This window comes from Phoenix dactylifera, chromosome 4 (genome assembly GCF_009389715.1).
Source record: "Phoenix dactylifera cultivar Barhee BC4 chromosome 4, palm_55x_up_171113_PBpolish2nd_filt_p, whole genome shotgun sequence".
NCBI lineage: Eukaryota > Viridiplantae > Streptophyta > Magnoliopsida > Arecales > Arecaceae > Phoenix > Phoenix dactylifera.
In genome coordinates this window covers 3652489-3680037 of record NC_052395.1, presented here as the reverse complement: position 1 = coordinate 3680037, position 27549 = coordinate 3652489, and the positions used below count along the sequence as shown (strand labels likewise).

The following is a 27549-nucleotide window of genomic DNA, read 5'->3' as shown; positions in this document are numbered from 1 at the left end:
GGGCAACTGAAGAAGTCGGTTGGATCAAGCTTTCCAGCGATCATGATCGTTAGAGGAGGATCGGACTGAGCCGAGTTGTTGTACCTTGGGGACGAGATCGCCACAAACTTGCATGTAGGGGCAAATCATGGTCTTAGGGCAGTGTATATCACACACCTTGATCCAAGCATGCTCTTTTCAATCTTTTGAATTTATTTTAGTAAATTATTCTTTTTATAATACTATTATAAAATAATAATATAATAGTTTTTAAGCAATTTATTTCCAACAATATTAAAAATATTAAAAGCGAATTAATTTTTGTTTGACTATTTTAATCGAAATAAAATAATAAGAAATATGGACAATTAGCTAGATGATAGCGTTCGATGATTTTGGGTGGGTCAGACCTAAGCAATTCGATCTGTAAATTATAGGGCATGGACTCGATCAGGATTAAGGTCGTTTAACATAGTTCATCAGCAGTAGGTTTCATGGACACTTGACAAAGTCGGATGATCGGTCCAATAGGCGACTCGGGCACCAGGATGGTTCAAGGTCGCTTTTTAGATATCAACTCAAGTTTGTAGATAAGGTCGACAGAACCTGATACTGAGTTCCATAGATCTTCTAGAGAGACAAAGTAGAAAGAGAAGAGGAAAGAGAGAAAGTAGGGAGAGGAGAGAGAAAGTAGAGAAAATAGAGAGAAAGTAGAGAGAGGAGAGAGAAAGTAGAGAGAAGAGAAGAGGAAATAATCCTTCTTTCTGTCTCTCTCTTCTTGCTTCCCTCTCGCTGGCAACAACAGCATGTGGCAGATGCGATGACCCAGCTTCCCTTGCCGACTGCGACCTCCGGCGACCGCAATCCTCGGCGAAACTCGGTGGCCGGCGGTGCTAAAATCTGGTGGAAGAAATCGAAATAGGGGTGCTCTGTTTCAGAAGAGACTTCGGCGATTGGCGGCTCAAAATCGAGGAATCCAAAGCCCAAAACACAAAAGAAGGAAGAGAAGAAGATGGAGAGCTCGTACCTAGGTCCGGCGACCTTTTTCGATGGAAAATAGTGGAAGACCCCTTCGTATTGGCTGCCATACAAGAGAGATCAAGATCCCCTCGGATCGAGCTCGGTCTGAGAGAGTTTGGCCCGGAGGATGTGGGAGATTTCCAAAAAGAGAATGGTGGATGAAGAGAAAGAGACGGCAACGCCGTTGGGGTATTTATAGGCCAACCAAGCCCTCCAATCGCCCGCCTACCCGCCCATGTCCGTGCCACCTAACCCAAGGCCGAAGTTCGCCGTCTACTAACGAGCGGGGCGTAGACGGCGTTGGGGTTGTCGCCAATGGTGATGCGAATATGCGGGGGTATATTCCTTGGCGTCGCTTCAGATATCCGAACGCCGTCCTGGATTCCGTTGGTCTCCCATATTTATGATCAAATGACAGAAGTAGTTGGCTAATGACTCATCGAATCCGATGCCAAAGATGGGAAATTGCAGCAATTTGACTTGGCAGTACAGTTCTCTAAAATAAGTTTTTTTTTTTTAAAATAAAAAATTTATAAAAAAATTATTTACAGTTTGGTAATAAGATTTGTCTTTAGTAAACAAACTAAAAAATAATTTTAATACGACAAAATAACTAAAAAAGAATTACATAATATTATAAAATAGAGCATAATAAAATATAATATGTATTAATACATAAATATATAATATAGTATATTATTGTAATATAATATAATATTATTATAATATAATAATATAATATTGTCTACTATAGTATAATAATATAATATAATTTGATATTATATAGCATAATATATCAATGTATTATGATATAATATAATATAAGAAAGGTATAAAGTATTATAATTATTATCATTATATATTCATATTATCTTTTTTTGTAATTATTATATTTTATCATGGGTATTTTGGTCCAAAAAGAAAAAAAATTTATAACTCAACACAAATTTCCGATGGGGCCTTAAAAGTGTTTTTCCGGTTTTGGAGCTTCTCTCAAAAAGCTGTTTTAGCTTTCTGGCAAATCTAAAATAGCTTTCCGATTTTTTTACCAAACATTCATATTCCATTTAAAAGTGCTTTTGGAGAATTTCTCGCTCTCTAAAAGCTAAGCTCTGCTAAACATGCCTTATACCCTAGTCACAATATTATGAGAATCGATGAAAATTTCTTAAATTATTTATAATTTTTCTCTTGACCAAATAATTCTATGATTTATTTTTCAAAAATAGATTTGTTCAGAACTCTTTAATTATTATTAAATTATAATTCTTTTTATTTATTATAAATTAATGATACTGTATATCACTTTTTTTTTGCTACCATTTGTTATTTTATCTCTTCTATAATTGTTTTAAAGTAATAGATTATAAAATATTTTTTTACTTTATATTTTAATTTTATTATTTTTCTGATTCTATATCATTCAAACTTTTTCCAATTTTTTGATGATTTTTTGAATTCAAAAGCATTATATCTAGACTAATTATTTTTAAATTCCAAACTTGTGACTACAATTTTACCTAAAAAATATACACATAGAAACCATAATTTTATTATTACTAGTCATTGCATGGTTATTCCCTGTTTATTGAAGTAAATTATTATCTTTCATATGGTATAAGACCTAAAAAAAAATATTTTATTTAAAGAAAAGCATCTATTCTATTTAAATAAATACTAAAAATTATGCTTTCACCATCGCATTGCATATGGTCCTAGTTTTGGAGATCCTAGCTCGGTCAGCTTGATCAGAACCTAATTTGGTTCAGAACTTAGATAATACATATTTTAAAATGCACTGTACTTCCAACAAACGTTCTTAATTTTCTTGGGTCCAAGGTCGATCTCCGATTCTATTGCCTTTCAATTTTGATATCGCAAAATTAATTTCACATTCAAAATTAAACCAAAGTTTAGCTGTTCTAATCCTCGCCCGAGTAAAGGAAGTCCTGCATTTTAACTTTGAAAGTTACAAGGAGAAAGATATTCTTGCATTTCCTCAATATCATTAATCCTGCAAGTAGTAGGGGGCAAAAAAAAAAACTCCTTATCATGGTGTTATTTGGACTGCTTGACGTCTCAAGAGAGTAACGGACGAATAACCCTTGCTATACCGTTTATCCTCCTTGCTATACTGTTTATCTCAAGATTTGCGCGCCTTGTCTTATCCTCCTTGCTATACCGTTTATTGAGAGACACACAGCCGATCCTGAAAGATTTATGGCCGGCCCAACTGGATTGGAACACCTTCCAATAAATGTCAGTGATAGTTTTTTTGATGGCCTACATATCTCTCGCTTGGATACGACCTAAACTAATGGTTTCTTTGACTAATTTAGTTGGTGCCGGCACCACATGACAAGCTCGCTAGATGCTTTCCAATCTTATGAGTTATCTTTATACGCCACAGTGTACCTTCGTCATTTCTCAGCACGCGTACCACATATCTCGAGTGGGCTGTACTTTAACCTATCGATCCTATCTACTTAAAAAAAAAAAAAACCGCACACGTGAGAGGTAACCAAGACAGTGGCATCTTCTTCTCGTTAGTGGTCAAATGCTTATAAGTTAATTAAATATATAAGGGAGAAGATGGTGGTTGCTTTCATAATGATTATAAGTTAATTAACTCTCTGCATGTTTAGATAGAATCTGTGGGTTTATAGTATCTTAAATATGTAAAACAAAACATGCATCCTGCTGAATGGCGCAATTCATGCATCAGTTTTATAGTTAAATATATCGATATGTTACGATTAGTGGCTTGGCCAACCTTCAGCTTATCCATGATCTTCAGAAAAGACATGCAGACCGATGAATTAAATATATCGATATGTTACGATTAGTGGCATGGTTCATGCGCCAACTTTTGTAATTAAATATATCGATGGGTTGTGAATAATGCCTTGGCCATCCTTTAAGAAACCCATAATTCTTAAAAAGACCAGAAAGAGAAGCAATATGGAGGTGATGGCATCCATGCCACCTCGATCTTATCAAATTTTATTTTATTTTTGTGGTTATAATAGTTGCAGCAATCTTGGGGGAAGAGCTAGAAGGGCCAGGCATGCTGCATGCAATTGCGACCCATTAGAACTCGAGTTGGCGGGGTCTGACCAGGGCCCAATAAAGATGAAACCAGACCGGTCCGGTCGGGTCCGACTCGTTTGGGTTGGGAAAACGAGGGAAGGCGTCGGCGTTAGACCTCTCGGGTTAACGCCATGTGCAGCCCTCTCGAAGCCATATATAACGCTATCTTTGCGAACCGAGTTCTTTCTTGCAATAAACCCTAGACATTAGAATTTTACCTCGCGAATTATTCCTGCAGAAGAAATTAACGCTCATTTCAACTAAATCTCTTCTTCTTCTTCCACCACTTGATCTGCTCGTACTCCCCTTTTCCAGTCTCCCCATTCTTTGAATTCTCCTTGCCGAACGTCATTAAATAAAATAGGGTTTTTCATTGTCTTGCTTTTTGTGTCAAAATAGAAGAGTTAGCCGAGCGTTTTCCAGTAAGGCAACGAGCTGAATTAGAAGTAGAGTGCTACTTGTGACACTCTTTGAAGACGTGTTTTTTTTCTTAATTCGAGCAAGTTTTTGCTCCTATGCGAAGTTTAACTTGAGTTGGTCCAGGAGGATTGCCACGAATTTGAAGGGGTTGAAGATTTGCTTTATCTTGTAGTTGTATCACGTACGAGCTAGATCATGTTATATAATAACAAAATGACAGATATCCAATGAGAACTACAAAAGATTCCGTGTAAATAAATATGAGCAGGCCAAACGTAACCACGCTTACCGTCGAGCCAGCCTGCCATTTGCGAGTTCCGAATAGCGAAAGATCTTACCCAGGTCATGTATACCTGCTTGGTTCAGCCAAAGCAATTCCATCCAAGCTCCATAAAAAGATACGTGTAGATGGACATGCAGCAATAGTTTACAAGATCACAAAAACAACTAGAAATGTAACCAAACCAAAAAAAAGAAATGTCAGGATAACAAATATAGTTCTAAGGGGGGCGAGGATAGCACATTCCTCTTGCATCAGGTTCCAGCAGCATCACAAAATTTATCTATTGTTGAATAATCACAACCCAAGGTCCCAAAAGGTTTCCTGAACTTTTATTCACTTGAAGACTCAATTCAACATATCCAAAACTACCATGAAACCAATCATGTAACCAGAAAGGAAACTATTCCTTATATGACAGCAGAGCTTGTATGCGTGAAGGCCATCCTCGCCGGCAAAAGAACTCCACATCGTACCTTACCATTAGGGGAAAAAATTTCAATAAAACAAATTAAGCGCTGAAAAATCAGGGAACATACATTATGAGATAAAGATGCATCAATTTATTCACCTTAAGATTCATTCGACTTGACGATGAAATTCTGACGGCTGATAGGGTTCATGACAACTGGTGGTCCAGCAGTTCGAGGCCAGGCTTGAAACTTTTGATCAGTTGCTTCCCACCACTCCTTGTCAGCAACGGTCTTTGGAGTGGTGCCTGGCTTTAGGAAACACAACAGCTAAGTATGATTTCAATAAGATGAAAGCAGGTTTTCTACAAAGATTTGTTTTATCTACCTCCAAATATCTTCTTTTCAGCAATAACTGTATCAAATAGATATGCAATTGCGAAGGATGCAGCCACACCTCCAATGTATTTGGCTGCCATGTCTGGACTTAACTGATGAAAAATTTCCAAATCATCAATGATGGTCAATGAACATGTAGCACAATCCAGAATTTGTCTCAAATCCACAGCATGGCAATTTGGTATAAGAGGAATAACAAAGGAGAATAATACAGGAGAATACATAGAAAACACTGACATTGTATCTAATACTGCAGGAACCCATCCCTGATATATACATTAATTCGATTAATTAGGACATATCAACAACATATATAAATGGTATATATGGCTATACCAGACCGGTGGTGAATCTCATTAATGGCAAGCCTACTCAAGATTGACATAATCTCAAAAACTGAATTATATCAGATAGTGGACTCTCCCAATCATGAGAGCTAGATCTGATGATCTCTAGTATGTCTCAAATTAAATTTTCCAAGCATGTCTTTTATGGAATAACATCAAATTAAGATAAACTGGGGCTAGTGAAAATGATGTGGATGCACAAGTTATGAGATAATTAAAAGTTGAAATATTTATATTGCCATTTTTTAAGAGAGAGAGCTCAGAGCTCCAAACTTAGAAACTAACGCATACTAGTTCACTCAAATATATCATAAATGTTGACTTTTCTACAATCTTAAATTGAACAAAAAAGCAAATGCACATATGAAATTGATTCAACGTTTTAAGTATCCAAGAGTCATCTTGCTGGTTGCTACCATGGTAATGATTTTATCCCAATTATAGAAAAATTATTGAATTTTACAATCTTTCTAGGCACAATGATACTGAGTTATTCTTCAACAATCATAGCCATCAAGAGTTACTCGGTCACAATTTCACAATTTCTTTATGATTGTGTTAAGTAATTCTCCTGTAATACAATTTATTGTTCTACATATTGTTGTTGGTGGGAAGGTTCCTGCAAATGATCAGTATACTTGCCAATTTTCTGCTTGTTTTTCACATGATTAATAATATAGACATCTCAATATGCTCACGTTCTCTATCTTTTTTTCTTTTTCCCTTTCTTTAGTGAATGAATTCCTTCAGAACTGGATTTTTTCCCATTTTCTGGTTCCAAATATATATCCCAAGCTGAAGTATTCCTGCATGCTAGGATTGTGACTGAGCGATGCGGTCCCTTGGATACCGCCATAAGTTATTGCTATCTTTTTGAGTTATTTCCTATTTGAACTAGGGTCACTTTTCTTACTTGTCCTATTACAATTAGGTCAATGATTATTAATTGTATTTTCTTTTTAGAGTTAGGGTTCCTACTTTGGTTAGGGGTTGATCCTCATGTAAGCGTAGATGCCGTACGGCTTTCCATCGTTGAATAAAATTTCAAGCTCTTGTTTTTGGAGGCTAATCACCCTCAAAGTGATTCTTAGAAGCCTGACCCCCTCGAATTGGTCATTCCAAAATCTGTTTTCTTCTATGTTGTAACCGGGTTTGTATCATCTGGTATCAAAGCCATGGCCTTAGGAATGCATGCTCAAGTTTGGGCACGAACAGAGATCAAAATTGAGTCTCTGAAAGACAAGACAGAACGGTACATGGTAGAGATCCAAGAGATTTGGGAAGCCACCGACTGAAAGGCCCGTGACATGGACGATTTGAAGAACCTGATCACGGCCATGATCTCAAATATGGCCGATCTCACAATCAATCTGCAATGGGTGAAAATCAGCGAGTGGTGAAAGATTTGGCCATATATTAATCGTAGGGAGGGATTTGACCCCTAATTTGAGTCAAAGGGATTGATCCAACTGTAGATTTCATGACTCGAATTACCTCATTTTGATGGAGAGGATCCTAATGGTTGGGTTTCCTAGGCTGAGCAATTTTAACCTCGCGCCAAAATCACAAAAATGTTCCTTTAGCCTCCTTCCACCTCAAAAAGGAAGCACTCTAGTGGTACCCGTGGATTGAACAGAGGTTTGAGGTATAGCATCATGAAAAGGGTTCATGGAAGGGCTATGGAGTCATTTCAGCCCAACTATGTAAGAGGATTATACAGGAGAACTTACCAAGCTCCAATAGACCCCCACCGTACGTGAGCATCAACCCCGATTTGAGCGACCTGCTAATTGTACAACGAGAATAATCGATAAATTCTTTATGACCTGTTTTGTGAGTGGGCTCAAGGAGGAACTAAAATATGAAGTTCGTTGGTTCTAACTACTATGACAAGGGCTATTGGATTGGCCAGACTTAAGGAGGAATAGTTACTCTATGAAAATTGAATAAGGTAAATACTGCACCTTCTTCCAATCCTATACCTAATCCTCATCCTCCACCTACACCAATTAAGCAATTAATGCCATTTGAGGGGAAGTCTAGGAGAGAGAAAGGGTTGTGCTATAATTGCGATGAGAAATTTGGTCCTGGTCATAAATGTAAGACCCAACAATTATTCTTTATTGACGGTGATTGGTCGGATGATAAGCAAGAGGAGCTTGAAGGAAAGGAGGAAACACTTGGGGATTTGTCATTGGAAATCTCTATGCATGCCATGATTGGAGCTTTGTCTCCTCAAACAATGCAAGTCAAAGCAGAGCTCAAGAAGCAACCGATTACCATTCTTATTGACTATGGGAGTTCACACGATTTTATTCATCTTGATCTACTCAAGCACCTCAACTTCCAATGGTCTTGACAACAAAGCTCTTGAGGTCATGGTAGCAAACAGGTAGCATATAAGAATGCAAGGTATATGTGATAATCTTCCAATGTCTATGCAAGGATTAATTTGACATCCGATTTCTATATGGTTCCTCTCCATGGGTGTGATGTAGTGTTAGGGGCATATTTGCTTCGCACCCTAGGCCTATGTTATGGGATTTCTCTATAGTTTTGATGCAATTTAACATCCAAGGATAAAAACACACATTGAAAGGCTCTAGAAATCCTCCCACGCAGATTGTTTGTACCCTTCCATTGAAAAGATGGTAGCCAAGGGGAGGAGCCACTACGTACATGACCCTGTATTTTGTGGAAGGTGGTAAGCCGAAAGAAGACTTGCCTGACAGTCACCCTCTTAAAATCCAGAATAGAATCCAATCTAAAGAAATGTTAGAGAGTGGGATTATCCAACTACAACAACCCATGCTCATCACCAATGTTGCTAGTGCGGAAATGTGATAGCATGTGGTGGATGTCCATTGATGACAAAGCACTAAATAATATCATCGTGAAGGATAAGTTTGCAATTCCTACAATTAATGAATTATAGGATGAACTCTATGGTGCTGCTTATTTTTTCAAGTTGGATCTCAAATCGGGCTCCCATCAAGCTCGTGTCCATGAAAAAGATATTCCAAAGACTGCATTCCACACTCATGAGGGCCACTATGAATTCGTGTTTATGCCTTTTAGCTCAACTAATGCTCCTTCTACTATCCAAAGCCTCTTGAATACTATCTTTCGTTCATATTTGCAGAAGTTTGTCTCAGTTTTCTTTGATGACATCTTAATATACAGCCCGACTTAGAAGGATCATCTTTCTCATTTGAAGATCAAAACTCTTCGTAAGCATAAACTATTTGTCAAACAACCAAAGTGTGTTTTTGGTCCGGTACAGGTGGAATATTTGGCTAATATTATATCACAAGATGGTGTTGCCATGGCTCCCCAGGAGATGTCTAGAATGTTGGAATACCCTACACCAAAGACACTTGCATGCCCTCAAGGGTACCTTGGGGCGGATTAGCTAATACACAAAGTTTGTCAAGGATTATGGAAAGATCTCTGCACCATTGACTACCTTATGGAAGAAGGACTCGTTCCAGCGGAGGCAATATTTAATCTTTTGAAGAAAACCATGATGTCTACCCTTATTTTGGCTCTACCGGATTTTCCAAGCTATTTGAGGTTGAGTGTGGCACCTCTGGAGTCGGAATTGGAGCAAATCTTATGCAAGGGAGACCACTAGCTTTTACTAGTAAGGCACTATCAGAAAAGCATCTAGGACACTCAACCTATACAAAGGAGATGTTGGCAATCTTGCATGCAATTAATACATGGCAATACTATTTGATAGGCCAACATTTCATTATTTGTACAGACGACCATAGCTTAAAGTATATCAAGGATCAAAGACCCTCTACTGAAGTACAAAAAAAAATGGACGGCGAAACTTATGGGCTAACAATGAAACGGTCAATCTGAAGTGGTCAACCAAAAACTTATCTCATGTGTTTTATAGGATAGCAACCAAAATGGGGGTCTAAGTGCCTTCAATGGGCAGACTGGTGGTATAATACCTCCTTCCATATCTCTACCAAAATGACTTCCTATAAGGTTGTATATGGTCAGCCGCCACCCACCGAGGTATCCTATATTCCAGGATCTACTATTGTCCACCAGGTGGATATTGAGTCAAGAGACAGATCGGATTCTTCGTTTATTAAAGAACCTAGAAGCAGCTCGAAGCCGAATGAAGTATCAAGCTAATAAGCACATAACTAAAACGTCCTTTGAAGTTGGCGACATGATTTACCTGCAGTTGCAGCCACACCGATAACTATATGGCAATATGAAGCTTTCTCCTCGATTTTATGATCCCTTTAAAATTTTGGTGAAAATTGGTTTTGGTTTGCCTACAGGATCCAAAATTCATCCTGTTTTTATGTGTCCAACTTGAAGAGGAGAGTGGATCCTAAAACAATAGTGTTTACACAAGTACCAGACTTTTCAGAAAATGGTGAGCTCCAAATTTAACCTGTTGCAATTTTGGATCACAAGATAGTAAAGAAAAATAATGACGCAGGGACTATGGTGTTGGTCTAGTGGTCAAACCTTGCCCTTGAGGAAGCTACTTGGGAATATTTATACAAATTGCAAGAGAAGCTTTCAAATTTCCAACCTTGAGGACCAAGCTAATCTCTTAGAGGGAGAGGAATGATGCTGTCCCTTGAATGCCGCCGTAAATTATTGCAATCCTTTTTCAGCTATTTCCTATTTGAACTAGGTTTACTATTCTTTCTTTTCCTATTAGAATTAGGTCAATAATTATTAATTATATTTTCTTTCTAGAGTTAAGTATTCCTACTTTGGTCACGGATTGATCTCTATATAAGTCATATAGCTTTTCATTGTTGAATAAAATTTCAGACTCCTGTCTTTGGAGGCTAATCACCCTTGATGTGATTGTTGGAGGACCCCCTTGAAGGGGTCATTCAAAAATCCATTTTCTTCTACAATACGACTGGTTCATATCAGACAACGGGTAGCATGGATCTAATTGGGACACTGTTAGGATTCGCTAGTCACGCTACACTCCACAAAAACCTAAATGAAGCATGCAGGTATGCCCTATGATAAGAAGGATGAAATCATTCCTCGATCTTCTACTTCACTATTAAATGATTGCTTAGTTGTGGGTAGGACATCACAGAGACTTCCAATAGACGAAAATAGCTACATCTACCTTTCTACTGAAATAAACTAGGGTGACCAAAATTTAATAAGATAGAGGAAATGAATGCCATTTTCCGAAATCATGGTGTATTCACAAAGAAAGTATGACTTTTAAGACCGGCAAAAGGGTAGAGAGGAGCATTGATCCATTAAAGTTCTGTATCCAAAGCTCACAGGCATCATATGCCATTTGATTCATGTTTCCCCCCTTAGTTTCCATCTTCTTGGTAGAAGTTCTTGCACAAATTGAAGACAAACAAGATCCGAGGAGATATCACAAACCCAGATACAAAAAAAATATACAAATTATTTTCAGAAACAAAAAAGAAAACAAGAATTCAACTAAAAATGGCATCCAAGAGCACTTATTTTTCTTAGAAATCAATGTCTTGAAGATTTTATCTAAAAAATCAAACAAACCATATATCTTAAAACCTCATAATATACATATACATATATATTGATTCTTTTGATACTATGGAACTCTTCCTTAGCCCCCACCTTAAGCTTCTTCTTCTTATTTGCAATGAAGTAATTAATGACAGAAGCAAAAAAAAATCCATAACAAGTTTAAGCTTCATTAAAAAAATAATAATTAAACACGACAAAATATAACCTACTTATATAACAGAAAATATAGTCCTATGGCGAACCCTCTTGGACACACGCAAAGTCAAACCTTACTAATCATAACCTGAGATATTGATATATAAATTTCTCGAACAAAACACCAAACACAAAAACAAGATGTGTTTGGATCCAGGATGATTTGATCAACAACTAAGAAATTTCAAGCGATCAATTTAAATGGTAACCTGAAAAGACTCCATCCTAAATACTATATCAAGGCATAGTTGCCACCATGAATTTTTAAATTCTCTAATGAAAATAACCAGAGAAAGCTTGAACAGCATTAATTTTTCATGAGCTACCAATATAGTTTCGCCATTCCTCTCTAAAAATTGTCTCGCCACGACCTTGTTCTAGTAAGTTCAACAGACCAATGTGCAGTAGCATTCTCCAAAAGAAAGTTTAAGCATCTTAAAGCATACATGTTCTCAACCTAATGAAAAAAAAGGTCCATTGTTTGTCTAAACTGAAGAGCTGGGAAGGACCCATTGCTCCCCGTCCCTCCAACATACTTAACTTGTAAACAATACCGCTGTATTTTAAAGATTTTTTTTCAAACGTTTCAAAATGCTCAGATGATCTAAAGAATCTCAAAAATCGAAGGTTGAAGGATAAAACTGATGCTCAAGAAGCCATATTGCATCAAATTCTAATCAAAAACTAACCAACGCATTAAACAATAACCCTAAATCCGATTAAGAGAGCAAGACCACAGATCGAAACGGCATGATTGATTACAGAGAGATAGAGAGAGAATATCGAGCAAAGTCCGCAATTTCTCCGTTCAAAACAGATCGCAACGGGACAAACCTAGATTGATTAAAAGAGAGATAGAGAGAAGATCGAGCAAAGAACTTGATTCCTCCGAAGACCACCGATTGGAACGGGTAGAGAGAGATAGATACGGAAGATCAAGCAAAGATCTTGATTCTTCCGTTTAAGAGAACAAGACCACAGATCGGAACAAACCCCGGAATCACTAGAGCGAGATAGAGAGAGAAGATCGGAACTTAATTCCTCCGTTTAAGAGAGCAAAACCACAGATAGGAACGGGACAAACCCTAGATCCATTAAAGAGAGAGAGAGAGGATCGAGCAAGGAACCTGATTCCTCTGTTTAAGAGAGGAACACTACAGATCGGAACGGGACAAACACTACATCCATTAAAGAAAGATATAGGGAGAACTGATTCCTCCGTTTAAGAGAGCAAGGCAACAGATCGGAACGTGACAAACCCTAGGTTGATTTACTAAAAAAGAGAGAGAGAAGATCGAGCAAAGAATTTTGAGTCCTCAAAACACAGTATATAAGATAAACAATCGAGAAAAAAAAAAACTGCAGAAATCGAAATTTATCACCTTCAAGTCGGCGGCTCTCGCGATCTTCTCGAGGAACTTCCGAACTCGTCCAAAGAAATGACAGCTGGCAAATGCCTGCATAAAAGTATAAATTAACCTCCAATCGATCCACCAGTTCGCCATTGTTTCTAGGCCGAACCAAACCGGTGGGCGAAGTTGGGTTCGCCTGCAATGACCGGTCCAACTGGACCGGCCTGTTCCTCCACGAAGAGGCCTCTGCATCGCCGTTGGAGCCACCGGCGGCCATCATTGCCTACCGAACTGACCGTCCGGAGCCTCTCCTGCCTCGGAGATCTAGGGGAACCATCTCGTCCCCCGTTTGAGACCGTAGATTCTCTCTCGGGGTCTCTCTCTCTGGGGTTCCCCCGGCCACCCCGTCGTCGTGCCCGTGACACCGCTCAGACTGATTCCTCTCAGGTCCCCTTTTCACCATGTTTCCCCACCGGCTCTCTCTCCCCCAGTCATCTCCCGAGCCACCGGCATCCGCCGCTTTGCCGGCGGCTGGACCCGAATTTCCCCATCTCCATGCCCACGTTCCAAGGCCGTCTCACACCTTCTCTCCACCGGCTGCCGGGCACCAACACCCCTGCTCCATCACCGCATCTCCTGTATTTACTTTCCATCCCCCGGCCGCCGGGAGCCAACCCCCCCTTCTCTTCAGTTGGTTTCCTCGCCAGCCTCTGCTTAGTTCGTGGTCCGGCCAGTGACCGTTGAACTGGTGCCGGTCCACCTTGGTCTTGTCGGCGGGCATGACTCCGCCGCTCTCTTTTTAACTGCCGGATCTAGCCGGTGAGCATTCAAGCTAGGGGCTCGATCAGGATCTTAGCTCGATCCAATGTCGGATCAAAGCCTGCATACCTCTTTTCCCACCGTGATCTCCGTCCCCAAATCCACCCCATTTTTTCCTGCTGCTGATTGATGCTGCCTTTGAGAACCCTACCTCCCCTCTTGATTCAATCGCTCGGAGCCAGGCTACTCTTGGTCGCCCACTACCACCTGGCTGGCCTTATTTTCTTCCATCGGATTCGATCATTCGGACATGAAAAAAGCAAATTTATATCCTACATCTTTAGTTCAGAAAAAATTATATTCTTCTTTATTTGTTTAATTTTAATAATTAATTCAGATCAAGATAGGCCAAAGCAATATGGAATTAGATAGTTTTCAACATCAAACTTTGAAATTAAAATAAATAAATAAATAAATGATCGGTTTAAATGGTATGGTTGATCATAAGTGGGTGAGTTTGCAGGTTTCTATGAGAATAAATAATTCTAACTATATAAAATTTTAATATTAAATCGATTGAATATGTTAGAGGTATAATATGGACAAGGAATAATGGAGAAGCGATGGATAAGGCTTCAAGTGGAGAACCCATAGTTCCTACAATTTGGGATAAGATACAAGGATGAGTTACAACTACTATTGAGTTTGGACCTCTTTAGATCACCAAACACAAATTGCAGCTTGGCCTAATTCAGCCACCATGATACACACGATATTCTGTCATTGCATGGCACATCCAGACTGCAAAGATAATGTACTAAGACCATAACAACATCCTTTTGTTTTAAATATGTCCAACTTTGAGGGGCATCAAAGACCTTTAATTCAACCACCTTACTTAAAAGTCCTCTAGTCAAACATAAATTATGGATGGATCTGCTCTAATACCATTTGTAATAATTTAAGAACTCACCCAAAAAAAATAGCCGAAAGGTAATATTTGATCCATGCCTTATATAAGTTTCAAGATCTCACTAACGCATCATCTATGTGGGACTAAACACATACATGCATGGGTCCTTATATTGAGAGCTGAGGCTTCCTCTTCTTGCAGGAGGCAACCTCGAAGCTTCCTAACATTTTTCAACTAGACTCTAAGTTTATTGTACGTGATAGCTGATTTAATCAGCTCAGTCAATTAGATGATAAACCTCATAATTTCTCTTTTCCTCATCATTTGATCTTGTCACAAAAAAAAGCAAGTAGAATACTTGTATAATGAGGAGCGTGATTAGAGGTGGAACATTGAACTCAGAAATTTGCACTGTTTCAGATCCAGTGTCCTTGCTGCTATTTGGTAAGTTGCAGAGTATGAACCTTGACCGTAATCAGGATAAACTATGTAGGCAATAGAATGAAAAAGGTTTGTTCTTTATTAAAAACTGTGATTCTATTCTCTGCTGTGGAAGAACCAGTTAACAGAGTGCTAATACTTTTTGAGATTCTCAATTCTATAAAAGGTTAAAATTTTAATTGTGCTACTCTTCGGAAAGAAAATTCTCACTTGAGAAAATATGAAGAAAAGAAGTGGACTTTTCCATCTAGATGTGCTGTGTAAACTGGAGGAAGAGTTCATTGATCATCTGTTATCAACGTGCTCTCTCTCAATCCATTTGGAGAAGCTTTCTTGCCAAACTAAAAATTGACACACTAACTGAAGATCTGTCAGAGTTATGGTTAAATTGGAGACGTACCTGAAATAAAAAGGATTCAATTTTGGTTGGTTTGACCCTTGTTGCTATTGGATGCTGGTCTTTGTGGTTGGAACAAAAGGAAGGAGTTTATTATGCGGAGAATTTGCTCAAGATTTGAGTCTATTCATTTTCGCTAAGAGATTGGACTAGCAAGATAGGACCTGCTTTTAACATCGAAGTAATCCTTTCTGCAGGACATTTGATAGGTGATAGAGGTTTTTTGTGGTTGGATCATAGTATTCTTAGATGCTCTGGTGCTTCTATTTTGTTTCTGTCTCGCTCTCCCCGTGTGTGTTGGTGGGTGTGTTTGCTATCTAAATTCCTTTGTACTTTCTCCTTTTCAGCTTAATGTAAGTAATTAGGCTCTTTCCCGATCTGTTTCCAAAAAAAAAATGAGATCTTTCAGCCATTGCTTCTAGCAAATGAGGACAATGTGGAGATTATTGATCCTATCAGATTAAAAGCAGCCACCCAGAAAATTTCCAGCTTAAATCTAATTTCCACATAGCTACAATTAAGTTGGCAACAAGGTGAGCGTAAGATGTCAGAACACAGACAGAACATAACTCAGACATAATAAAATGCACAAAAGATGTAATAATAGGTAGCAGTCAAGAGCATAATGAAACTCTCGGAAAAGAAAGAGGGTTCATAAAAATAAGAATCATAAATAAAACTGCGAAAACCTCCAGTCACCATTGCTATCTTCTCAATCTTCACTATCTCAACATCTGTAATAGAAAATGCATCAACTGTCCAAAAGCTTGCAATCATTTTCTGATTGATAAATATTTCTTCAAAAAAAAAAATCTGAAGGATAATTAGATACAATTTGGTGGCATCAGTCTACTGTACTTGGATGTATAAAGATTATTGATACATTCTCTGAAATTGTAAATAAAAAATAATGACATGAAGCTTGAAAAAGGAACATAATATTTTTTTGGAGATAAATTCAAGTTGCAGCAGAGGAACATGATTTTTTTTTTTTTTGGGGGGGGGGGGGGGGGGGGCGTGGGTGGGGGGGGGAAGCAAGGAATATAATAAGATTTGTAGGCACACAGAAGCACAAGAAAGGCCGAGAGAGAACACAATGCAACTGCAAGAAATTAAAGAAACAGCATCTAATACAACAGAGATTTTACAGTATCTAAGCTCGAAAGCCACGGATACATGAAAAATGCCATGAAAACAACGAGCAATAAGGAATTTATAAATTTCACTAATACTGTTGGGTCATGAAACTAACCAACAACCTAATCTTCTTCCTCCTCAAAATCTGAATCATCAGTCGTAGGTTCACCATCTTCCATCTCAGAATCACTCTCCATATACACGGCTCTTATCCTGTTCCCCCTCTTTGGTCGAGGCGCTGCTACTGGAACCTCATTCATCTCTGCTGGGCTACCGGATGAGTGACTGCCAGACTCTTCACTATCAGTAGGAGAACTTCCAGTCCTACCCAACACAGGCCCACTTTTCTTGTTGAAAGGAGAGGCCCTCATCTTCCTCACCTTCTTGTCGGGTGAAATCCCAGCATTCTCCACCGGCTTCAGCACTTCAGTAATCAGCTTCTGGCTCAGAACTGGCTTGCTCTGTGCAGCTCCCCTCTTTCTCGTGGTTGTGGTCGCTTTCCCTCGCTTTGCTTTCTCATTTGCAGGCTTTCTTCCTCTAGCTTGCCCTCCTTTAGGGGCTTCCGCCAACTCAAAATCCTCATCGTCATCTTCTCCAACGATCGGCATGTTATCTTCGACATCATCACCATCAGAAATCTCCGTAAAGGTCGATGGAGCCTTCCTTAAAGCTGTCCTTTTGCTAGGTTCCTTCTTTCTATGTTCTCGCTGGCTTAGTGCTGCTTCAGCTTCCATGGCTGCAAAGTAACCGAAACATCACCCAACATGCCAGGATTTCGCAGCAGGAAAGCCATAAATTGCAAAACAAAGTTATGGTAGAAGACAGCGTACCAGATTGATCTGGGGAAGAATCAAGGTTATAAGCAGCCAGCCGGTCTTTTAATGCAAGTACTTCTTCATCTTCATCACTCTCAACCACCATAACCTGAAGGAGAGAGCATCAAATCAAATAATGGAATCTAATTTTCCGTCACCTGCAAAATATTGGAATAACCAACTGAGGCTCACCTTCTTAGCAGGAGCTTTCTTTGCGCCTCCTCTAGCTTTTAGTTTTGATGGCTCAGGAGCATTGCCTGCAAAAACCAGCATTGATTCAGTAAATAAACCACAAAAACTAATAACATGGAAAGATTATAGTCATATCTTTAATAGAATATAAAAGATACCTGCATCAGTTGAGGTAACATTTGATATACTAGAGGAGTTATTCGCATTGTTCTTCCTTGGCTTCTTTGGTCCTTGTCTAGAGACAGCAGCGCCAGTGATGTTCTTCGTTCTAGTCTCTCGTTTCATTCCTTCCTCAGCATCTTTTCGTTCTAGCTCCTGATTCAAAAGATGGACTCATTGAGCTCAAGAAAAATGAGAAAGAAGCTAGGACTGTTGAAGCAACAACTTACATCAAGCTCCCTTTCAAAATCATCAAGATCTTTCATCCATAAATCCCTTGGTGAGGACTTCTTGAGTTCCTCAACCTCACCTTCTAGTTTCTTCCTATCTGCACAGAGCTCCTGAACCTTTTCCCATGTCAAGGTTCCTATGGCCATGGAGAGCAGATACTCATAATCAGTAGCTCTTGCTGCTACTTCTGGGCTCTCTTCATTGTCATCTTCTTCCGTGGCGCCAGCAATGGCAGCATCAATGCCCTTTGATTTCTTTGGGAAAGGAGTGAACCCTTTTTGCTGCAGCTCGAGGAACAAATCTGCTCTCTTCCGATTACTGACTATTATCTCACCTCTAACTACACCAAGAATGAATCTGACTTTGTTATCCAGCTTCAGCAAATCCATCTCAAGATTGTCCAAGAGCACTTTCTGCATGAGAATGGCAAAAGATCATCAACTTGTACAAAGAGTTCCGTAAGCCAGAAAATAATTCAAAACCAAGACCAGTAATAACTTACCTTTCTTTTTGCATAATATTCAAGCCTCAAATGAAAGAAGTCTTCGAGAACTGCAACGAAGACCAAGCATCAATAAAGGTAGATAATGAATAGAATCAGTCTCAGTGAGGGTATATCAAAAACTCACTCTGTTCTGGTGTGTCATATTTCTTGATGACACCCTCTGAATCAAACAGGTGCATATTAGTAGTGCTGATAGTTGTAGTGAGCTTAAATTTTCTCTCAAGCCCTTCTTCTTTGGCCATTTTCAACTTCTCCTCAGTCAAAATAATCTCAAAATGTACATTAATGTCATCATTGTGCTCTCGGTAGTCCTGTGGATTAAAAAGTGAAAATTTTAGTGTAGGACTCCATACTTAGATAAAACTATTCTTGTGCTTTTCAAAAACTTACCTTGATAAATGGTTCCTTAATCTTATCATTCCCAGTCATCATTGACTCGAGAAATTCCTTATAATCCTGAGTCCATCTGCGTATTGGCAGTTCTGTGATTCTCAATGTTGTGCTGTCGACTTCCTCAATGAGACCAGTGATGGTGTACGTAACACCAGCTTCCTTTGTTGCTGATTTCTCAATCAGACCCTGGTGAAAAAAGAAAGCTTGTTTAATATGGTGTCCCTATCAAGGTAACCTCATGCATAAGGAAACATGACTGACCTTGAAACCCCTGTACCATGGGTCCATGGGCTGCATTGGCTCGTCATTTAACAGCCGTCTGACATTAGCAACAATGTCTCTTGGGTTGTAATTAGGAACGAAGGAACTCCATCCAGTACCAATCCCTTCACTCCCATTGACTAAAACCAAAGGTATAATGGGCATGTACCTGAGGATTTAGGGAAAGTAATAACAGACTTCAGGAAGTCTGGGCCAATCAAATAATAATTTGGAAACAAATATTGTGCACATCATTATTACCAAGTTGGTTCAATTGATTGCCCATCTTCATTTAAATAGTCAAGAAGCATATCGTCGTCCTTGGGAAACAAGAATCGGGTCAGGGGTGATAAGCGAGTGTAGATGTATCTTGCACTGGCATGATCTTTGCCTCCCTGAGATAAAATGGATTAAATTCCAAATATAAATCAAAGTAAACCTAATGTAAGAAGTGCCAGTTTTTGATTCTGCTCTCTTACTTGGTGCCTGGTGCCAAATTGTCCATTAGGTTGCAGAAGGTTTATGTTGTTGCTACCAACAAAGTCTTGAGCCATTCCAATAATAGTGCTAGCAAGACTCTGTTCACCATGATGGTAGGCCGAATGCTCTGAAACATAACCAGAGAATTGAGCAACCTGTATCAAAGAGAAACATGAGCGAAAAGGAAGCATATTGTATATGTTTTCTCACAGTAAAACTAATTGACAAAAATTAAGTAATTGGCAAAATCTAGCCCACTATACCTTAGCTTCCTTGACAAAATTCCTCTTAAATGAGCAAAACAAAATTTTTCTCTGGCCTGGTTTCAGACCATCAACCGTTGATGGTATCGACCGCTGCAAATCCGCCATAGAGAACAATATCAGCTCCTTGTTCACGAAATCACTGTATTTGATGTGCTTCTGCCTTTGATCAAGATATGTCCCAGTCTGTAAAGATTGGTAGAATATTCTATCATAATTCAAACAGATATTAATCTGAGTTGGCAAAAATAAAAAAAGGGCCATTCGTTTACCTCAAAATGACGAAGCCAGTTTTTCCTTGCCTCAATTTTTTTCTTGCTGAATGCCAATTCAATAGCATCTCCATCTTGATCATCCACCCATATGAAATCTTTTTTATGCTTGTCAATATCATGGAAATATTCCTTTCCTTCTTTTGACGTGCTTGTTCCCAACCCCTATGACCAGCAATTACATGAAAAATAAACAATATTGCATGTGAAGTAAAAGAATATCGAGTAAATTATATTCTGATTCATTACACTCTAAAACAACAGACCTTATAATACTTAATAGACCAACCACTTGCATTCCCTCCCAATCTTTCTTTCCATGCTTCATACTCAGGCATGGAGTAGAACGGCAGAACAGTCTTGTTTTTGCTATGAGTTGCCTGTAGAACAGAAAAAAACATCACTTGCTTGACAATCTTAATTATAATAATTTTCTAGCAGAATATTTACACAAGGCCGACCTTCACTATAGGTGTGATGAACTCAACCATGAATGATGGGATTTTAAGCAGTGATGGCCAAAATGAATGGATGAAGTTAATCAGGAGGCCCTTTATGTGGGAACCATCATGATCCTGAACCAGCAGACAAAGAACCTGTAAGCATGCTGGCATTTTCTTTCCTCCAAGAATGAAAAGGTGATAAACGATATCCAAAACATGCCTGATCGGTCATTATCATGAGATGTCCATATCTTAAACCTTTTGTGCTGTCATACTCCTTCCCATGCTGCAAACCAAGAATTTGCTTTATGTTCTGGATTTCTGCATTTTCCATTATCTGCTTGTGGCTTGCTTCCCTCACATTCAGTAGCTTACCCCTCAGAGGGAACACACCATAGTAGTTCCTTCCAACTACGGAGATACCAGCCATCTGTATGTTAAACAACAAAGCAGAAATTATTCTTTCAAACTAAGAAGCTCAGATATTAACAGACTTAACTAAGCTCACGGTACTCACAGCAAGGGCCTTTGCTGAATCTCCCTCTGTCAAAATCAAGGTACACTTCTCAGAGTTCCTTCCACCAGCATCATTAGCATCCTCGAGTTTAGGAATGCCTGCAATTCTCTGCCTCTTGGTTCCATCTGTCTTCTTCAATTCCTTACTCTGCTTGAAATCAGCCCATGAGAGGAGACTATTTACAACTCCTGATTTAGCCACTGCAAACAAACAGATTGTCAAAAAATAGTTTTTTTTTGTCACTTCAATCCTTAGTAAATTCATCAAATAGGACAACACTGACCCTTTTTAAGAAACTCCTGTGAGAGCTCACACTTTGATCCAAAGCTTCCTTGACGAGTAGTTAAGGTTTCTTTTGTCTGTGAATCGAAGGCTGGATTGTCGATAAGTGCATTGACAAACACCCATAAATGGCTTCTCACATTATGGGCTTTGAGGTTAGCATTCTTGTTCTTCTTATTTACAATGTTCATCACATGGCTCGTGATTTGGTTAGTGACATATTCCACATGGGTTCCTCCTTTGGTCGTGGCGATCCCATTTACAAAGCTGACCTGATAAAACAAGGCAGATAAAATTATTTATCTGGATATCTAAAATTTGAAGACAATAAAAATTAATTGGAAGACAGTCATCAAGGGTAACTTTCACACATACCTGCTGGAATTGCCCTTCGCTTAAGCTAACACAAATCTCCCACCTATCATTAACTTTCTCTGAAATCCTGTTCAGCATCAATCACCAAATAAGAACACTTACAATATAAGAAAAGCTTATACATGCAATGCAGAACGCAAATTATCTTCAAACCTTGAAAGAGGCTCAGGTCTGGACTTAGAAACAGATTGAAGGTATAGGTTGACATAGTCACTGAATGATTTCACAGGAATCCGCTGTCCATTTAACTCAACCTTGACAGATTTGCCAAGGGTCCCTGCTAGGTCAACAACTCTCTTCTTCATTAGCGCGGCCACATCATCTTCTAGATGGGTCATGTTAAATTTGGCCAAATCCGGCTTGAAAGTGATCTTAGTCCAGTTTTCTGATTCCTTGCACTTGGTAATGGAGGGCTCAGACTTCTGTCCCATGTTCTCTGAGAAAACCTACATATGAAGAATCATAGAAACCAGGTTTGCAGATCTTATAATCACTAGGCTGAGGTTTTGAAATTCACAAGCTAGAAAGATTTTAGCAGTTAACTCCAACCAAAAACCCGAATAACATGAAATCTAGGATATATAGTTTCTAGAAAGCAAAAAAGAGACATAATTATACATGATAATATGGACGCTAAGACCGTCAACTCAAGTTCCTATAGCACACAGTGGATCCTAAAGAGCCAGATAAGGATGAGGAGTTTCAAACCCCTGTTCCAAATAATCAGAACCAGGAGTTCAACTGAACTAAATCCACAACTCCCAAATTTTGAAATACATGCTTAATCAGACTGTAAAGACCACAATACCACCGAAATCCCAAGTTGTAAATGATAACCCCCAGACTTTTCAGCTTGCGATCCAAATAAGACTCCATGCACAAACGTTAATTTGAAAGTGACAAGAATCATATATTACAACTGATCCAAAGCACCAAAATTTGATGGATCCAAACCCCAGAATTCAACAGAAGAAGACCTAAAAAGATTGCATAAGAAAATCGTACATCAAAATAATAGACATCCAGACTTAAAACAATAATGACAAATTCAAGCTCCAAAATTCAACTGGAAGGCCTACAAGTTGTAAAAAGAATCCATTATCTTGAAATGCAGAAACGCTAATTTTTCCCATGCTTCTAAAATACCAAATTTCAAAACTTTGACGAAAAGGCCTAACAAAACTGAAATCACAAACCAAGCTCCAACTTTTAGCAGCAAAATCTAACAAAATCTTGAAAACAAACGCCAGTTCATATTTTCAAAATCCCGAAATTTTACAAAAAAACACAGAAACTGTAGATGGAAACCTTAATATGGAATCAAAAAAAATCCCCGGCACCCAGTAGATACAAAGCACCAATTTTCAAAATATCAACAGAGAGACAGAGAATTGCCCCCAAATCCCAACAGAGATATCGAAATTTTATACGCAGAAACCCTAATCCATCTACACAACAACCAAATTCCACAAGAAATACCTAAGAAAGATCACAGATAGAAACCTTAAATTCCAAAGAACGCCAAAACCTGTTGGCCCTAGAACACCCAACTTCAAATTCCACAGTCTTACAAAGATGGAGAAAACAAACCCTACAATGAAAACCAAAGAAACCCTAGCCAAGACCGACCAATGTTCGCGAACATAAACCTTAATCCAAATTCACAAAAATTTCACCGAAATATTCCAATATTCTCGATCCAAAAAGGAGACAGAAAAATCTTATCTTGATCAAGAAATGAAAACAAGGCTTCATGAAAACAAATTTTTCAAGAACGCAACCAAACCTGCTTGTATTTCTTCTTCCTCCTCCCATCCGCAGTCTGGATGACGAACTCCGTCGAGAAGATGTTAGTGAGCTTGGCCCCGTATCCGTTCCTCCCACCAGTCGTCTTCTTGACGTTATCGTCGTAGTTGCTACTGGTCAGCAGGTGCCCAAAAATCATCTCGGGCACGTAGACCCCTTCCTCCTGGTGGATCTCGACGGGAACTCCATCCCCGTTGTTGTAGACACTGATGCAGTTCCCGGCAACGTCGATGTCCACCTTGACGGAGTCCATCGACGGATCCCGCTGTTTGTTGTCGGCGGCGTTGACGAGGATCTCGTCAAAGATCTTGTAGAGGCCCGGGACGTAGGTGACGGGGCGGCAGACCATCTCACCATTCTCGTAGACCCAGAGGGTCTGGGTGTGCTTCTCGACGGAGCCGATGTAGGTGTCGGGGCGGAGGAGGATGTGCTCCAGCTGGGTCTTCTTCTGGTACATCTCTTCGATGGTCTTATTGGGGGCCCCAGGGGAGGCCGTGGCGCCGCCTACGGCGGAGTTGTGGGCGGTGCTGGTCTGGAGCGGTTGCTTCTTCTCGACGGCCATGGCGGAGTAAGAGACACCGAGGTTGTGTCCGAGGGAACAAAGCGAGAGAGACAAGGCGAAGGTTGCCCTTCTCGGAGAGGTTCAATAAGGGGGGAGGGGTTGAGGGTTGAAACGGTCGACTGATTTGAAATTTGAAATGGGTGGCGGGATTTTGAAATGGAGGGTAGGGATGATTTAGAGGAGGATCGGGCGGCTGCGGTTGGTGGCTTTGATCTACGTTTGCCTCCGCACGGCACCTGGTGGCTTAGCCGAAGGGTTTGCTCGCATGCCGATTGGTGTGCCTGTGCTCGGTTTTTATTTCCAAGCCCAATTCTGTTGGATTTTACAAACAGGCCCTTAGTCTGTCAAGATCAAGCCATTTAGAGCCTTGCAAGGATGTCAAGTCCTCATGTGACAATAGAAAGTCACTTTTTCCCAATATTCTTCATCTTCTCTTCTATTTCCAAGCCAACCACAAGATTTTGTAAGAGCACTCAATCTCGTCCCTCATGCAATTGCTAGCCCAGGTCCTCCTGATTTGCCACGTGTGCGAATCCTGCTCGAATTTGCTCACCCTATCACCTACGAAGTCTCTCTTTTGGAAACTTCTTGGAGAAATTATGCCCGTCAATATTGTGACAAAATGATCCTAAATGTCCACCTTTCTCCATGAAATCTGAAACATACATTTATTGAGAGAGGCGAACAAGGTTGCATATCACATTGCTTGGGGAGAACTAGTGGGGGTGAAGCTGTTTGGTAATCTAACTCAACTGAGCTAATTATACCTTTATGATCTTTGGGTGTCACTATGTCCTATAGTATATACATAGGTACTGTTGGGGGGAATAAGATTTTTTCCCCAAATGACGCAAATGCCCCTAAGAAGCTGCACAACCTCCGACCCTGGACGGCCGAAGTCGGCGTCCGACCTCGGAACGCCCGACCTCAAGACGACCGACCTCGAGACCTCCGATCTGAGAAAAACCCCGATGTTCGAGGTCTACTCTTGTCAACCACCTGCTACGGCCGTGCACCTCTGAGGTCCGGCCGAGGACCATATCCTGACGCCCCTCTGGCATTTATTGCGCATGGCCGCTATAACCCTCCGGCTCACTCAACAATAAATGCGGATCTCCGGCTTACTCCACAATAAATGCGGATCTCCGGCTTACTCCACAATAAATGCGGATCTCCGGCTTACTCCACAATTAATGCGGATCTCCGGCTTACTCCACAATTAATGCGGATCTCCGGCTTGCTCCACAATTAATGCGGATTTCCGGCTTACTCCACAATAAATGCGGATCTCCGGCTTACTCCACAATAAATGCGGATCTCCGGCTTACTCCACAATTAATGCGCATGGCTCCTGTCATCTACGGACCCTCAGCTCTCCACGGCAAATTAGCCCAACAGAGTCTAGTCGACTATGATAAGTCTCTGATCTCGGCCATACCTCCGACACCAATGCAATAATTTGCCTGGTAGCGTGCTAGTTCGGGTTGTACGACGCCCTCACCGCCGACATCAATGCAATAATTCGCCTGGTAGCGTGCTAGTTCGGGTTGTACGACGCCCTCACCGCCGACATCAGTGCAATGATTCGCCTGACCGTGCGCCGACCTGAACGACATGCCGAACCGTACTACGGCTTCGCCCTGTTACATTGCAGGTAAACCGACCCCCGCCTATAAAAGGGAGCCTTGGCCTCTCAGGAGGGGGTTGGAAGGTGGATACACTCTACAGACACTGTTTATCTCTCTTTTCACATTATTTGCCCCCTCCCTGACTTGAGCGTCGGAGGGCCGGCGCCGGAAAACCCGGCCACCGGTTCGTGTGCAGGCACCCAGACGGAGGACGCCACCAGCTGACGGATCGCCGCCTCACCACGAGGACCAGCTGCTCCTTCTCTCCGACCACACCAGACGGAGGACGCCGCCCGCCGACCGGTCGCCGCCCCGCCGTGGTGACTTGCCGCTCCCTCTCCCTCGACCGAAGATTGCCCCCGGGTCCAATTTCCAGCAACAGTTGGCGCTAGAGGAAGGGACCGAGTAGCAGTCATGAAGTTGAGAAGTAAGGGAGCCTCTAACATCTCCCGGCGTCCCCCGCAAAGCCCTGGACACTCTGTCCAGAATTCTCCAACTCCGGCTGACCCAGCTCCTCAGATCCAGCCGGAACAGTTCGACGCCCTGGTACAGCAAGTCCAGGCCCTGGCCGCCGCCGTTCAGGATCTGCGGCGCGAGGAAGCCTTACCTACGCTCCCCCCACGGGCCCAGGCCCCGCCGGAGTGCCTCCCCAACGGCCCGGTTTTCCCAAGCCAAAACTTGCATGGCTCCTCCAGAGCCAACAACGGAGAACGAGCTTCTCCCTGGAGGGAGTTACCGGGAGAAGGTTTCGACCGGAGGCCCCAACTTTCTGAGGCGGAGTCAGCCCCAGACCACCGTGAGCCGGCGCAAACCACAGCGACAATCCCACGGATGGGGGAGCTCGACCGGAAAGTTGAGTATCTGGAGCGCCAGATTGCGGCGCTCCACAGCAAGAAGGCAAGACAAGAGAGAGACTTTGAGTTCACTACCAAGTCCCCCTTTTCCCTCCAGATCGAGGATGAGCCGGTTCCCGCGAGGTTCAAAATGCCTCAAGTGGAACCCTACAGCGGGACGACTGACCCTCTCGACCACCTGGAGAGCTATCGGGCCCTCATGGCCCTACAAGGGTCCTCGGAGGCCATACTCTGCAAGGCCTTCCCAGCAACCCTCCGAGGGACCGCTCGGCTTTGGTTTTCGGGACTGAAGCCGAATACGGTGTCCTCTTTTGAGCAACTCGGCAGGCAGTTCGCTACCAACTTCGCTGCCAGCCGGCGCCAGCGACGGACGTCAGACTCCCTCCTCGACGTCAAACAGAAAGAGGGGGAGTCCCTCAAGGAGTACCTGGATCGCTTCACCGCCGCTACGTGGGAGGTTCGCAAGCTAGACCAGTCGATAGCCATGTCGGCTCTGAAGACTGGGGTTCGCTCCTACCGATTCCTCTTCTCCATAGAGAAGAGCTTCCCGGCCGACTTCACCGAAATGTTGGCCCGAGCCCGGAAGTATGCCAAGGCCGAGGAGGCAGTCGCCTCCAGGCGGGGAGCAATCGAGCCCGCCTCGAAGAAGCGGAAGAAGCGCCACGAGGAGCGCGGCCGGCAAAGGAGCCGGTCTCCCCGCCGAGAGAAGAGTCTCCCCAGACTGAGAAGTCCGCCCCGACAGCAAAGGCGACCTCAGCAGAGGACCCCTCCTCGACCGAGGTCCCCACCACGGCCTCGGACGTACCCGGGGAAGTACGAGAACTATACACCCGTCAACGC

General features: G+C 41.2%; 2 protein-coding genes and 1 long non-coding RNA gene across 3 annotated transcripts; all 3 read right to left on the bottom strand.

Moving 5' to 3' along the window:
• Window positions 1-656: 656 nt before the first annotated feature.
• On the bottom strand, window positions 657-1182 carry LOC120110358. Its single transcript, XR_005511292.1, has 2 exons — window positions 1007-1182; window positions 657-879 (listed from the first exon to the last, which is right to left on the bottom strand). It is a non-coding gene; the product is annotated as an uncharacterized LOC120110358 (long non-coding RNA).
• Window positions 1183-4896: 3714 nt separating this feature from the next.
• Window positions 4897-13456, bottom strand: LOC120110427. The gene is made up of 4 exons (XM_039125345.1): window positions 13055-13456; window positions 5588-5690; window positions 5361-5507; window positions 4897-5265 (listed from the first exon to the last, which is right to left on the bottom strand). The coding sequence occupies exons 1-3, from the start codon at window positions 13274-13276 to the stop codon at window positions 5362-5364; spliced, it is 471 nt and encodes a 156-aa protein (XP_038981273.1). The 5' UTR covers window positions 13277-13456; the 3' UTR covers window positions 4897-5265; window position 5361.
• A 3167-nt stretch (window positions 13457-16623) lies between these two features.
• LOC120110426 (DNA topoisomerase 2-like) lies at window positions 16624-24338 on the bottom strand. The gene is made up of 21 exons (XM_039125344.1): window positions 23646-24338; window positions 22013-22305; window positions 21860-21926; window positions 21486-21756; window positions 21203-21402; window positions 20906-21115; window positions 20704-20817; window positions 20509-20622; window positions 20243-20407; window positions 19971-20156; window positions 19707-19862; window positions 19489-19622; window positions 19228-19396; window positions 18964-19152; window positions 18698-18884; window positions 18571-18620; window positions 18068-18481; window positions 17837-17993; window positions 17679-17743; window positions 17502-17595; window positions 16624-17407 (listed from the first exon to the last, which is right to left on the bottom strand). Exons 1-21 carry the CDS (start codon window positions 24225-24227, stop codon window positions 16794-16796), a joined length of 4431 nt encoding a protein of 1476 aa, XP_038981272.1. The 5' UTR covers window positions 24228-24338; the 3' UTR covers window positions 16624-16793.
• Between the last annotated feature and the right edge of the window lie 3211 nt (window positions 24339-27549).

Coding starts and splice junctions, on each gene's coding strand:
- LOC120110426 (XM_039125344.1), bottom strand. CDS start 24,227: ATGGCCGTCGAGAAGAAGCAACCGCTCCAGACCAGCACCGCCCACAAC. Junction 22,306..23,645: donor GGAAGAAGAAATACAAGCAG/GTTTGGTTGCGT, acceptor CTTCATATGTAG/GTTTTCTCAGAGAACATGGG. Junction 18,482..18,570: donor AATATTATGCAAAAAGAAAG/GTAAGTTATTAC, acceptor ATTCTCATGCAG/AAAGTGCTCTTGGACAATCT.
- LOC120110427 (XM_039125345.1), bottom strand. CDS start 13,276: ATGCAGAGGCCTCTTCGTGGAGGAACAGGCCGGTCCAGTTGGACCGGT. Junction 5,691..13,054: donor CGAGAGCCGCCGACTTGAAG/GTGATAAATTTC, acceptor ATTTTTCATCAG/TTAAGTCCAGACATGGCAGC. Junction 5,508..5,587: donor TGAAAAGAAGATATTTGGAG/GTAGATAAAACA, acceptor TCCTAAAGCCAG/GCACCACTCCAAAGACCGTT.